This window comes from Calypte anna, chromosome 10, assembly GCF_003957555.1.
Source record: "Calypte anna isolate BGI_N300 chromosome 10, bCalAnn1_v1.p, whole genome shotgun sequence".
Lineage (NCBI taxonomy): Eukaryota > Metazoa > Chordata > Aves > Apodiformes > Trochilidae > Calypte > Calypte anna.
The window spans coordinates 15,370,743-15,384,500 of record NC_044256.1 but is presented as its reverse complement, the minus strand read 5'-3'; the positions used below and the strand labels follow the sequence as shown (position 1 = coordinate 15,384,500).

At 43.8% G+C, this 13,758-nt stretch overlaps 1 protein-coding gene across 1 annotated transcript in view; it reads right to left on the bottom strand.

The window, feature by feature from the left end:
- The window catches only part of SLCO3A1 (solute carrier organic anion transporter family member 3A1), a 128,408-nt gene that overhangs the window by 101,048 nt on the left and 13,602 nt on the right, over window positions 1-13,758 (bottom strand). Inside the window, exon 2 of the mRNA XM_030457408.1 lies at window positions 3,011-3,476. Coding sequence (XP_030313268.1) covers window positions 3,011-3,476 — 466 coding nt within the window. The remainder of the gene's footprint in view (window positions 1-3,010; window positions 3,477-13,758) is intronic.

Here is a 13,758-nt window from a genome sequence, read left to right as displayed (position 1 = left end):
GACTTCATGGCTAGAAATGCACTATATTCAACAGATGGTATGCTTTGCACTAGCCATTAAGCCCAAAGTCTCAATTTAAATTCCATATGGAATCATGTATCCATTCTAATGCACATACGTAGTAGTACTAAAAGTTGGTTTGTTTTTTTTTTAAAAAAAAAGAACCTTGGGAGGGGGTCTGATTGGAGGAATCTTTCTGTATTGTTATTTCACTGCAAAAGAGTCTGTATTACATATTTTATAAAGTTATTCCACTGAAATCTTGTACAACTCAAAAGAATAATAAAAAAAGAAATACAAACCTCTCAGTGCAGCAAGTTATTTCTATCTAATTCACTGCCTTGGGACACAAGAAGATTTTTATTGCAGCAGGTGAACAATTACTAGCACTTAGATGGCAGGTGAGAGACTGCTGCTTTCCCCCTAGCTACAAAACAGCCCAAATTCAGCATATCTGTACTCAACATTAGGAATATACCCAAGACATGGTGGACCAGTCAGTCTGCTCATTTCTCAGCCACAATGGAAAGTTTGGCCAGGCTATTGCTACTGTTACTAATTATTTTCTATCCTGAGGGAACAAACTATGCCAGATTTGCTCCTAACTTAAACTGAGGGAACTTACCCAAAAATGTTTTATCCGGTCACACACAGCGTGACCCCTACTGAGTGAACGTGCTATTATGAGAAAGCAAAGAGATATAAATATAGTACAGTGACAGTATGCACTCTGCAGTTATTTCCTCTGTGAAACAGAGGAGAATGAAGGGGGTAAGCTGCTCAGCCAGCTTTCTGCTAAGGCCACTGAAAATTGCATTGATGACATCAACAAAATAATCAGTTGAAGATAAATCTGAGCAAATAATTCTCAAACGACATTTCAAACTGAGGAATTTGACCTTATTTATACTTGTTCACAGATCTTTTTTTTCGTGGAATTTTTTCCCTATTAGCTATTATTTTTGCTAGTCAAACTGATTGCAGGTTGATGTACAAATTAGTCATCCCCTATCCAAAAACCTAATAGTGATGGACAGGTTGGGACAGGGCAGATAATCAACTTTGTTGTTGGTATAGTCAACTGGTTGAGAGTGCGTACACATGGGCTCTTCTGCAACCCATCATTCAGATGTAGAAATTATTATGATTTTCATAGCTAAAGCTAGTGAAAAAAACCAACCCCAAAATGCTTGAGTTTTTAAAACTCTACATATAGAAAGGAACATGGTTAGAAGCATATGCCTGAAGGAAAAATAATGAAGCAACATATAGTAAGCAGTAATCATTTTCTGGCAGTATTTTCCCAGCTAGAGTTGAACTGCCAACTTTAAGGAAGTTATTTTAGCATTCAAGATGAATGTATCTCAGGAAAAAAAAAAAGAATCACTCTTCCTAATCCTCCTTTCATGCACTCCCTTCAATCCTGTTCTCAGACATGAGGCATTGCTTAAAAAATGCCCATCTAACAGACTAAAAGAAGTTGCTCCTTCTCTGTACGGTTATTTATAATAGATAATCTTAAAATCACTCTAATTCCAGCTCATCATTTATGGTGTTGGCAAAGCTGCTGCAGTGAATTTAGTCTCATTACTTACCTTTGGGTAGTACAGTATCATGTATTTATATCCTGTATCATGTATTTATATCATGTATATATATCCTGCTATATAGAGTGGATCCCTCAGAGGTACCAAACAAAACCAAACGAAGGTGTTTAACAATCCAAGGACAAAGCTAAGTGCTGAAATCCTATGATTTTATGACCAGTTACAGGAAAACACATGCACAGTTGGAACACATAGAAGAATCTCTTTACACAAAGCAGCAATCCATCCAGGAATGCCATGGCATGCTATACATGTCTTTCCAACAGGAAAGACACCATTTGCACCATTCCAAGACACTGAACACCATCCAGAAAGTCAGCAGAACTGTTCAGTGTTGATGTCTATGGTCATACCCCAGATACCTTCACTTATGCTGGGAAACTTGAGAAAAATGTCTTTGCAAAAAACCCCAAAAAGTACTGGCAGGATCATTCATTCAGTTGACAGTCAAGACAAAAAAGAGGGATGACAGGACAAGTGCAAAGAGTTTTGCTTACCAGACACTACACTAACAAGTGCAGAATTATCACATCAGTGACAGCACACACTCCACTGATTTACTGCACTGGAGCCATTTATCTAGTGACAAGTCCTGCAGAAAGAAGAATGAGCCAAGCTGGTCAGGTTTTTTTTCAGAAGACGATTTCACCCACAACATCCGCTTTAAAGCTGGAGAGGAGAATAGTGAAGAAACCCATGGGCACTTTACCCACATAGCAGAGTTGTTCCATTGAATAACTCAAGCCAACTTTCCTATCTTAAGCATCTGGAATCATTTTGCAACATGATCACCAGAATCATCTGTTCTACTTCAGGCTCACCAGATCTCAAAATAGAGTGCACCAGCTTCCGCCCCTGATTCCATTACAGGGATCACATAAACCCAGCCACATCACGCTGGGTCACAGCACCTCTATCAGAAGTACCTCCTTGCTAAAATGTGATGGTGGTAGTGACATGATACATCCTTTCAGTCTCCTTATACTTAAGTGTTCACTCAGACAAATGCTTTGGAACAGCAAGGGAACTTGTGTATCTAGAGAAAAAAAAATGATCGTCATATATGCCATTTGGAAACTCTTCAACTACAACTCAACCATAAGCCACCAATATGAGAATTTAAATTCATCTGGGCAAAAATAATAGGAGTAGTGAGCATCTTCCTAATCATCCATTAATAACCACTGTGGCTGTCAACATTTACCACTGCTACAGTAACAGCAAGTATTGCTGTTTCCCTGCTGCTTACAACAGCTCAGTGTAGAGACCCACACCCAGTTACCGTCACAAGCACAGCAGCACATCCAGAAGAGACCTCAAGGCATCCCTCTGACTGGCATCATACAGATAAGACAAAAGAGGAATGGAAAGCCTTCAGTGAGAAGAAGTTCAGAGAGCCTTACCTATGTACAGAGAGGAATCTTTCCGCCTCACGTGGTCATCAATGTAGGAAACTCCCAGGGGCTGGACAGGGGTAGCACCAATGCCCAGGAGGACCTGTGCTCCAATGAGCAGCAAGTACATCATATTTGTAGCAGTCCTATTCCTGCAGATAAGGTCTGGGTCTGGTCCCTCATCACTGGTGGACCCATTGGCAGCACACACATCCCTCCCTTCAGCTCCCCAGCGTATCTCTCCTGATTCGTATTCATACTGGTGGGTCAGAAATTCAGGCAAAGCAGAAAGGAGGGCACCCAAGGCCATGACTATCCCTCCACATCCTATCAAGCGTGGCCGGTGTCCTCGGGCTCCAAAGTAGCTCACGAAGAGGATGAGGGCCAGGTTGCCAATCTCAAAGCTGCTGGCAATTACACCCACGTCAGCACTCTGGAGGTTGAATCGCCGCTCCAAGGTGGTTAAAACACTCACCTACAACAAAGAAATCCAGAAAAAGTTACTGAAAAGGAATACAGCCTGGTGTCTATCCTCCCCATGTGTCCTGCAAAAGCCTAAGTGTCCCTGACTTGCCCTTGGAGCCAACACCCCACACATCTAGGCCACAGCATTGTGCAAGTTGACCTCCAAGCATTTTCCAACTATTCAAGCACAGCCACATCAGAAGGTTCTAATACAAATGACATTTCACAGCCTACCACCTGTCTGAGCACATGTTCACTTCCAAATTCCTGCATACATCCATGTATATTTTGGGTGCCTGCAGAGACCCATGACTCCATGATTTGTCAGACTCTCCAAGGGCTCCCTTTTCTATCCGAACGCAACAGATTTCCTGCTGCAAACAGCATCCCACAGAACCATGGCACAAACCACGTCAGGCCTCACCTCATGCTGGACACCCATTCTTTCTCCTAGAAAAGAATCCAACTTAGCAATCAGCAGAACACACCTTATGTATACTTGGCTCACAAGGCCATCAAGTCAGAGACAGTGATCCACAAATAGGCAATTTGGCTGGCACACAAGTCTTGGATTAAAGCATATAAATAAAATGCTGATCAAACGGTTTTAAATGTTTGTGGATTAGTTAATGACTGGGATTGTCATTTGCAGCATAGTTGTGAGGCCAATTACAGTTTACATAGAAGGTTTAAATCCACCACAAAGAAGGGAAGATTTAACAAAGTGGTATTTAACACTAAGAAGAGAGAGGCACATAAATAGTCTTCAAGTATTTAACACTGCTGAAAAAAGGAATGACCTGTTCCTTGTATTCAGAACGGGTACGACAAGAAGTGACACGTTTGAACTGCAGCAAAGATGATTCAGGCTAAATACAAGCTGGGGAGAAACCAGACTTTTACTGGTAAGGATTGTAAAGCCCTGAAATAAGCTGCCTGGAGAGGCTGCAGAGGTCTTTAAAAGAGCATAGACCAGCATCTACCAGGAAAGACACAGGTATAACTGATCTTGCCATAGGGCAGGAAAATAAACCAGATCATCTCTTGAGAGCTCTTCTGCTCTTGATTGGTGCAATGAAATACAGGGTGGATTTTCTTCAACAGTCATAGCACTGAAGGGAGTATGAAGATGAAACATGAGACACCTTGCTTGCTGTCATTCCTGCTCAAGGGAAAAAACTCCGTGCACTCAAGTCTAAAGCAGGGTCCCACTTGAACAGGAATAAAATGACTAAAGAAATGAACATGTCACAGGAACACCAAAACTTTATCTTGAATAAAAGGCTACCTTGTTTTTTTCAGACTGCGAAAGATGAAGATATTTAAGGTTGTCCTAAAACGGGCACGTTTCTCTATTTAAAAAAACAAAAAAGAAAAAAAAAAGTGATAACGACCTCAAAGCCCCTGGATAGTATAAAAATAGCCTCCCACTGGAGGCACTAAAAATCTTTGCTGATAAACCTCACAAAGCAGGAGCCAGTCTGACCGACTTTAAAGTATTCTGACAGCAGCTCTTCTCCTGGGGCAGTTAAGACTCTGTTAGGGTACACCAGGGCACAGTTGGATAAAGACAGGGCCATCAGCAATGAATGAGAAAAATGGAAACAACCAATTTCTGCTGCTGTGCATAGCAAAAGCTCCCAAATGTGACCCTGATAAGTGTCCGAATCAAAACTCAGAAAACTGGACTGCTTTCATGGCATTTGAAACTTCAGCCTTCATCCCAGGCAGACTTTTATCACTTGATACTAATGTAATGCTGACAGAGCTGCATTTATCACCCACAACACGTGACTGGTTTTATTGCAAGGTGTGATCCAACAGGGTCTATGGAGTAAGACTGGTAGCACTCCAGACTTCAACACCACACAGGAAACACCCAACAGCCCTTGTCATGGGAGCTCTCCTTCATTCTACCACCTCCAGCACTTCCCTGAGGAGCAGGGATACAGCTGAGATCCCATGAACAGACATTTCATCAGCATGGAGAATCTCTCCAAGATGAGTGTGAAATCATGGCCGTGGTGCTCATTTCTGGATAGACAGGAAACTCAGAATTGCTCACTTACAGCTGTGTAAACTGAGGCATAAAGAGCCAAATATTAATGATACAAGCACAGTCCAAGTTAGTTTCTGATGGAATAATTTAGGCTATAAGACTGAAAGCCAACAGAAGTGATTTCCCCAGGCCAACCAGTATTAACCAGCTTTGGAAGTCTCTCCTGCAATTCCACCTGGCTGCCAACTTTTGAACTTTTACCATACATATTTACAAGAGGATAGAAAGCAGGATGGCATTTAGGAACACTTAGGTGTCACAGCTTATAACGGTCAGATTCTGGACAGCTGGATTTCAGATGAAAAAACTGCCCCATTTCAAAGTGCAACTCACAGTCAAGGGGCCAGTAAATCTGGGAACTGAAACCAGAATCACAGTTCTCAGCCTGCTCTAATTTCAGTTGGACTTCAGTTCTGTTACTTTTGTAAAAAGCTAAACCCCTCACAATAATCAAACAGTCTCACCTTACCCTAATCGTTTCTTGCTTTGCTTTAGTGAAGAGACAGAAATAAAAGGAAATTGAGCAGAGCAGGAAGAAAACTCCAACCCTCCTGATAAAAGCAGGCAGGAGTTTTTATTCCTCTGGTGGGACCACGGTGCACTTCCCAAGTCCACTCCTTTAGCTGTAGCACCACCATCCACACATACCAGCTCTGCCTTTATTAAGTGGGGTGCAGGGGGACCATGGTGAAAGAACAAAGCCACCACATCAGCCTTCAGCATCCAGAGGAAAACAGCATCAAAGTACAGAGTGCTGACACCAGCATCAGCAGAGTAGCCTCCAAAGCACTGACAGTCATAGAGAAAACAAAAAATGTAAAAAAAGCCTAAAATCAAAACATGTCTTGGAAATAAATGGTCATCATGCAGATTCTCAGCTGGAGAACACCAGGAACTACTGCATTACATCTAGGGTGGCTGCAGCCTAGACAGCTTTGGGCAGCCCAAATTTTTGCTTTGACATTGGCTGTGACCTTAATACACAGGCTGAATACAAAATCAGCATTAGCAGACCAGCGATGCCTGCTACCTGCCCTTATTCAAAACCAATCTCTGCCCATGCTTGGGGCCATTCTCTATACCCCACCTTTATGGGGCTTCCCATGCATCTCCTGTCTGTACCCTCCCTAATTTGCAGTTTCCAGGCAGGAGGCTTCCGGTGCCCTGGTACCGCTACACAAAGAGCACAGCAGTGCCCACATTTCCTATCACGAGGCAGCTCCCCAGCAGATAAATCTCTCCTAGACACAAACTCTGTTTATCCAGACTTACATAAAATGTCTCGAGACACGAGAGCACCCCGTAAAATCCTGACATCATGTGAGGAGGCTGATGGATTATGAAGAGTCCCTGTGTGCTGAGACCAGGGTGAGGCCTCAGGAGTGCAGCTCAGATGGATGTTGGGTTAAAAGCAGGGATGTGGGGTTATGGAGTGGTGTGACAGGACTGTGGCTTCAGATGGACAACCCCCTGCTGCAACACAGCAGGAAACACCAGGAGCCCACGATGTTAGCTGTGAAGTTGCTATTTCCTGGCTCCTGTCAATTTACACAGCTGGCTTGCCCAGGCCAGAAAGAATAGATACAGAGGATATTTGGTTTAAAAAAACTTCTAACCTAAGATGAAAACAGTCACCAGGAAACTACTGCAACAAACAAGTAAAATTCATGCAGACCAGATCCATGGACCATGTGCCTCAGAATGAGACATGCATGTGGTTTGACCTCAAAAAGTGAGTGGTGTGGAGCCACACAGAGGACCAGACACGGCCAAAGAAGGGATGCAAGGACAGAGGTAGAGCCAGCCTTGTACCCATACACCTCCACAGGGGTATGTGCCTGTGCTAAAACCAGCTGTACCTTGCCTACCACTCCTATATCCTCATGTCTGTCCTGAAGATCAGTCTATAGTAAATCACTGAGGCTCTGACTGGCAAAGTATTTTTAAGCTGCAGCACCATACAGAGCCCTCAGCTGTGCCAGTATTGCTGCTTTTTTCCATATCTCAAGGCCTCCACCAACGCCTTTGAGAGGATGTGCCCTTCTGTCTGCATCCTCTTCCTCCTCCTCTCCCTTTTTTGCCCACTCCAGACATCTCCCACCCAATTTCTGAGAGCAGCTCCACTAAGATTTAGCCATGGAATCAGAGAGGACCGTTCACTGTTGTTACTCCACAAGTTCAAGCACCTCCAGACTAAGTCTACACCAGATCAGTCAACTGGTCCACTATGAACTAAATCAGTGCATCCATGCACCTTGCTCACACAGAAAACAGGCTTGGAAGGTAGAAAGATCATGTAACCCAACCTTCTGCCTTTCTGTGAACACAATGCCTAACATACAATAACAAGTAATTAAAACTTACACCATGCTTGTACTATGGCCTCTTCTTACAGAGCCATAGAAGTTTGCACACGTTTGTCTTGGGTGATTTAAATTCTAACCTCAAAAAAACATGGGTGAACAGAACCTGCTGAGTCTGCCCTGAAATACTCTTCAGTGATTGAAAAAAAGGAAAATTATATCACATAATGGAGAGTAATAAATGATCCACATAAAAAGAAAAAAAAATTAATTTTCCAACCAAAGCAACTTATATTAGAACCCCTGTAACTAAATCCACAGAAGCTTTTGCCATGCCACTCTGAACTTATTTCAATAATACATGCTCACATTCATCATTCCTGTCTGTCCCAGACATAGATATCTTGGCATTTCTGAACCAAGGTAAATTCGTTCTCTCTAAAGGCTGTTTATTTTATATTACTGCTCAGCAAAAATGCAATCCATAAATCTGCTTCATATTATTGCCCCACTTTATCACTAGGAAATGAACTGAAGGCTGAGGGCACCATTATGGAGTCAGAAACACAATGCACTGGGAATGAATATCATATTGTTCATATCTCCAATGATCAAGTCATATTCACCCACAGAGTCTATAGATAAATTCATTGTATTAATAATATAGGGTTATATATAGAAAACACATTGACTTTATGCCTGAAGGGCCTTTCAAAAAGGCTTCTTTTTAATGTAAAATACATTTTCTCAGTTATGTGGTGAGAGGTCGGACTTGAAGAGACATGTCTGCTGTGCTACAGGGTGTAAAATAATTGCCTGGTAACTATGTTCCCAAAGGAAAACAAAAGCCACCTCTCTCCCACAGCCTCCATCACAGAGCCAGGAAACACAAGATTCCTCGAAGAACCAAAGCATCCACCCCAGACACAAAACCATTGCTTCCACACAGCTCCACCCACTCATTCAGATGTCACCTTGTCCTCTCTTTCAGCAGCCACATGGGACAAAGCAAAGGACATCCCAGAGGTGCAGACAAGCTCTGCTCCCCATAGAGCTGGTACCCATGGGCTCAGTCCCCCGATTGCCACCCACCCTCCCAGCTGACAGCACAGCCAGCAGCCTCAGGCTTCAGGCCCAAGGGAATGATGCTGATCCTCTGCTCTGAATTCTTTTCTGCTCTGCAGTTCTAACATTGAGATGCTCGCTTGTAGCTGAGCCCAATTTTTTTTTAAATGCAGAAAATTTCCTTGGCGTTTTGTCAGCCTTTCCATACTGGATGGCTAAGAAGAGGCAATGAGCTTAAAAGGCTTCGCCCAGCCCCCAGCACTCCTTGCTGCTCCTCACCCTGCTGAAATGGTGAGAGCATCAGGACCTTCCATCCTAGGCTTCTGATCATGCATGTCAACACCATTCCTGGCCCTATAAAGTCTGTCTTTAAAACTTAAAAAATGTTCTCATTGCAGATGCTGACACTGTTGCTGGATTTGGACGTGCAAGCATAAGGGAAAGAAAAAAAAAAAAAAAAAGAAAAAAGAAGAAAAAAGAAAAGGTGGTGATACAAAGACACCCAAGCTGGCTCTGTTCAAGGTCTGGAAATCATCTCTGCATAGAAATTTGCATTCACATGACAGGGATAGGATAATAGATGCTGCAGCTGAACCACTGCTGAGAAGCAGGGTGTTATTAGCTGAGCTGTTGCTGCATGTGCCTATGCTGTTTCTAGGCCAGCACTAGCAGAAAATCTGTAACTTACTGCTCTGGTGCCACAAGGAGTTTGCAGCTCAGTTCTATGCCTCACTGGTGTGAAAAATCATTTTATATTCTAGCCCTGAGATTACTGACAGAGTCCAAATGAAGCACACACTCAAGGTCAGGATTTTCAATGGCCTGAACAGACAGGGTCCCACACCATGAGAGCCAGCACACTGCACTCCTAGCCAAGGCAAGACATCCATTTCTTTGCAGCCTCCTTTCTACAGCACCATGAATAAAACCTTTCTGCCATCTCTTGTGCATTCTGCCCACTGTGCATCTCCTCCCCCTATTTCAGTATATTTCAGCATCCCATGCCCCTTGCCCTCAGCTAACACAAGGCACAAAGCAAATGTAGCTGGGAAGCCCTTTGCTGGGTTACTCTGCTATGCCACAAACACAGCAATGTTACCTGCTACTGCATACTGCACAGGGAGGACTGAGCAGGGGGCACCCACAGAAGATACCCTGTTTGGTCAGAAGCTGATAACACCAGTGCAAAGCCACAGTTTGCTCCAGAAAAGCTTAAAACACAAAAAAAGTCATGTGCCTCTCAAAGTTAAATGAGTCCATTTTTCACTACTCTAGAGAAACTGGAATCCATACTGATGAAACACACAACACACAAAGCTAACCACTAACTGAGACAAACATTGCAGCAAACAGCAATGCCACCAATGCCACCATTTGCTCCACTTGCTTCCTAAGGATCCTGCATGGGGCAGAAGGAACTGACCCCATTTCCCTGCCTCGCCTCAGTCAGAAAGAGCCCTGTCCCATTTAGAGAGGTGTGAACCAAAAGATTGTCAGGGGTGTAATTCGCAACCTACCCCCTCACATTCATCATGGAAAGTTGGTGTGACTCACTGACAGCTCAGAACAGACCCAGGTACAGAGCACCAGGCCACAGGGAACTTCCTACCAAAACCTGAAAGGCTTTTTCTGCTGCTTTAAGACAGATGAACATCACAGCCGAGCTCTGTGGTTCTTTTAACCTTTGAAAGTCCTAGACTCTGGTGATATCACAATCCCAAGCTGAGTGTTCCCACAAATGTTCTGCCTCCCAGCCTCTCAAGATTCACCTCTCGAGGTGAAAGCAGGTGATACTTCAGTCTCTGACAAGATATCTACAGAGATGCACCCAGTGCCAGAACCCATTTGTAGCCTCCACTGCTCTTCAGCAGCACACTTACAACGAAGCTAGTAGATATCTGAATTCTTATTTATTTTACAATGTTAGGTTATATTTCTCTGGCAGCAAAATAATGCATCGTAAGTATGCAAAGAAGCACAAACCTCAAGCCTGGAACTGCAATTTTGTGTGCTTTAAAAAACACAGCACACAACTGTGCTGCTGGCACATCTCAAACCTGGAGGATGAGGAATTCCATGTGGAATAAGTGTGCAGCAACAGGGGCTTGTGAGCTGCTCAACTCTGTCAAAGTAAACAGCCAAGGGAAAGAAGCTAAAGCATCTTTGACACATTTAGAGGTGGATCTTTTTTTTTTTTTTTTTCTCTGTGACCAGCAAGGAAGCATACAAAGTCAGATAAAGAGTAAACGAAGTGGTATATAAAAGCTTAAAAGCAGGCTCCTACAGCATCACGGGTGTTCTTGGCCACATACAGGACTGGCACCCTGGGTTCATTTCCAGGGGAGAAGAAGAGACAGAACTCATGTCTCTGGAAGACTCTTAACAGGAAAAAATTCTTCCTCCACACTATCAAAGCAGTGGAGAGGCAGGATCCTCAGCTGTCTGTCACACTTCAACACCCTCACTTCTCCACCTCCCCAAATCAATCCAAGTTTGCTTGTTTATCTAATAAAATACTCCCTATCACAACACTTCCATGCCTGCAGAGAAGGCTTTCTACTATGAACAGCAAAACAAGAAAATCTGCCATGTGAACGACTTCATGTTACCTTCATTTATAATCAGGAGCTGAATTCAGGGCTAAGGGTTGCATCCCAGCTATACCCCAGTGCAGATGGAGAAGAGGGGCCAGAAAAGCTGGTTGCAGAAGCATTCTCAGCTGCCAGGCATGAACCAGGGCAGAAGTGACCCAGGCAGGACACTCTGGAACAGCATTAATAAAAGCTTTGATAGCAGCTGAATTCAGTTTTCACAGCTGGAGGACAACGGTGGTTATATAAAGGCTATATATTGAGAGAGGAGCTTTTTTGACAAGTCCTACTCCTTTTCTCCTCATTTGCTCCTGCTCTGCTGAAATCTCTCATACTCCATTCCCTACCATACAGCAAAGATGCCTGGCTACAGAAAACGGGAATTCAGCTCAGGGAGAAGTTAAGAGGCATTTCTCATCAACCAGTACATGAAAGGCTTTAATTCTGTAAGCCTTGGGAGGGAGGACGCCATTTAAAAGGGAACCAACAAAATGGCCACATTGTTTTGTATTGCCAACCCACAGCACACAGTTAACAACTCCTAAAAGAAACACCAAATGACTTGAGGTGGATTTAGGGTCACCCTAGCACCTAATCAGCAGCAGCCCAACCTTGTCCCAAAGCCATGTGAGCTGCTTGCTTATCCCCATCTCACACCCCACAGCCCACACAAGAGCTGTCCGTGGCATCCTGTTTATTTGCTAAGTAACACCCTCCTACAAAGCCTTTCACAAACCACTCATTTCTCCTTCAACGTTGTCTCTGAGCAGAACCAAGGGTAGGAACAGGAGCTGCGTGCTGGCTGCTCCCAAATTTTCCCCTGAAGAGTGGGACAGGTTGGGAGGTGAGCACAGGGGGGCTGTGTTGTAAACAGACAAGTCAGGGCTTGAAGGTGATCTTAAATCCACCCCCAGCTTAGAACTTAGTTATTATCTGAACATTTCCAGTGTGAAGAATGGGGGTTGGAAGCCATAAGGGTCAGGCTTGTGAATTTTGCATCTTTAGGTTTGGCAGTCCCGAGGGCTACACAAGCCATGCAACTTTACACCTGGTACCATCATATCATCTCACCATTTTGCCACTTCTCAAAGGTAACAAACCCATTTCACCTTGAACAGAAGGCATTTTAGAAGTGTCTTGTAAAATACAAAATAACATACACGGAATAAAAAAAAATCTTATAGTTAAAAAAAAAAATTAGAGATCTAGCTACAACTTGCAGACTTGTTATAATCTCACTCATCTCAAGGAGTGCTCTGTAAGGTAGAGATACAAGCAGTGAGATGTTTTGCCAGATAACAGGAGGTCTGTTTCTTGGGATTCACTAAGAAGTGAGCCATCACAAAGCCAATGAACAAATTCATCTGCTGTGGCTGTACACACAGATGGCTGTATTTCACCCATATCTGCAGGATTAACCTGTGTCAGAGACGAGCACCAAACAGCAGCTGACAGGTTCCCCCCACTTCAGAATTACCAGACTCTGTAAAAATTTAATATGGGCGTGCAAGGAAAACAGAAGATGCCACCTCTCCCACTTATCTACTGGAGTCTGACACGAGCAAAAAGCACAATACAAGTTTCCCATGGAGGGCCACTGCTCCTCCAGCAGAGGCACACCAAATTCTTGGAGGAATCCAGAACTCAAGCACTACAGAGTAGGAATGGTTTTGCATTTTATGTCCAACACCAAGCCAGAGACATTCACTAGCCAACTGGTCAGTGCAGCCATCACCAGCACTCTTACTTTTCCCCTTGTACTTTTTCTAACCTGTTTCCTCTTTACCCTGATTTTGCAGGTGCCTGACAGACCAGCCACCTGGCTGCAGTATTCCCACCACCAGCAGGAATTTTTCACCCCCAGGTGCATTGCTCAAAGGCATGCTAAGCTTCACAGGGAGATAGGAAGCAAGCTAAGGGAAATTAAAGCCATATGCATGAAGCCAAGCAAGACAAAGCCCCTGATATCTCAGTGAAGTGGTCCCTGAAGCCTCTGAGCAGGGGTTTCTCCAAATGGGAGAAGACACCAGTGCCTCTGTGATGGAGAAGAGGGATGAGCCCAGTCCATCCTGCATGGGGGGAGCTGGAAAACTGGCACCTGCATCAGGCTGTCTGCAGGTTGCACTAACTGAAAGGGTTTGAGTGATGCAAGGATCTTTCTTCATCCAATCTCACTACATGCTACATTAGATCTTTTGTCTTCTTTAACACAAGCCTATTCAAGTTTTCTTTGAAGCTCCATGCCCATTTTCTTCCCATCACACACATCTCTGC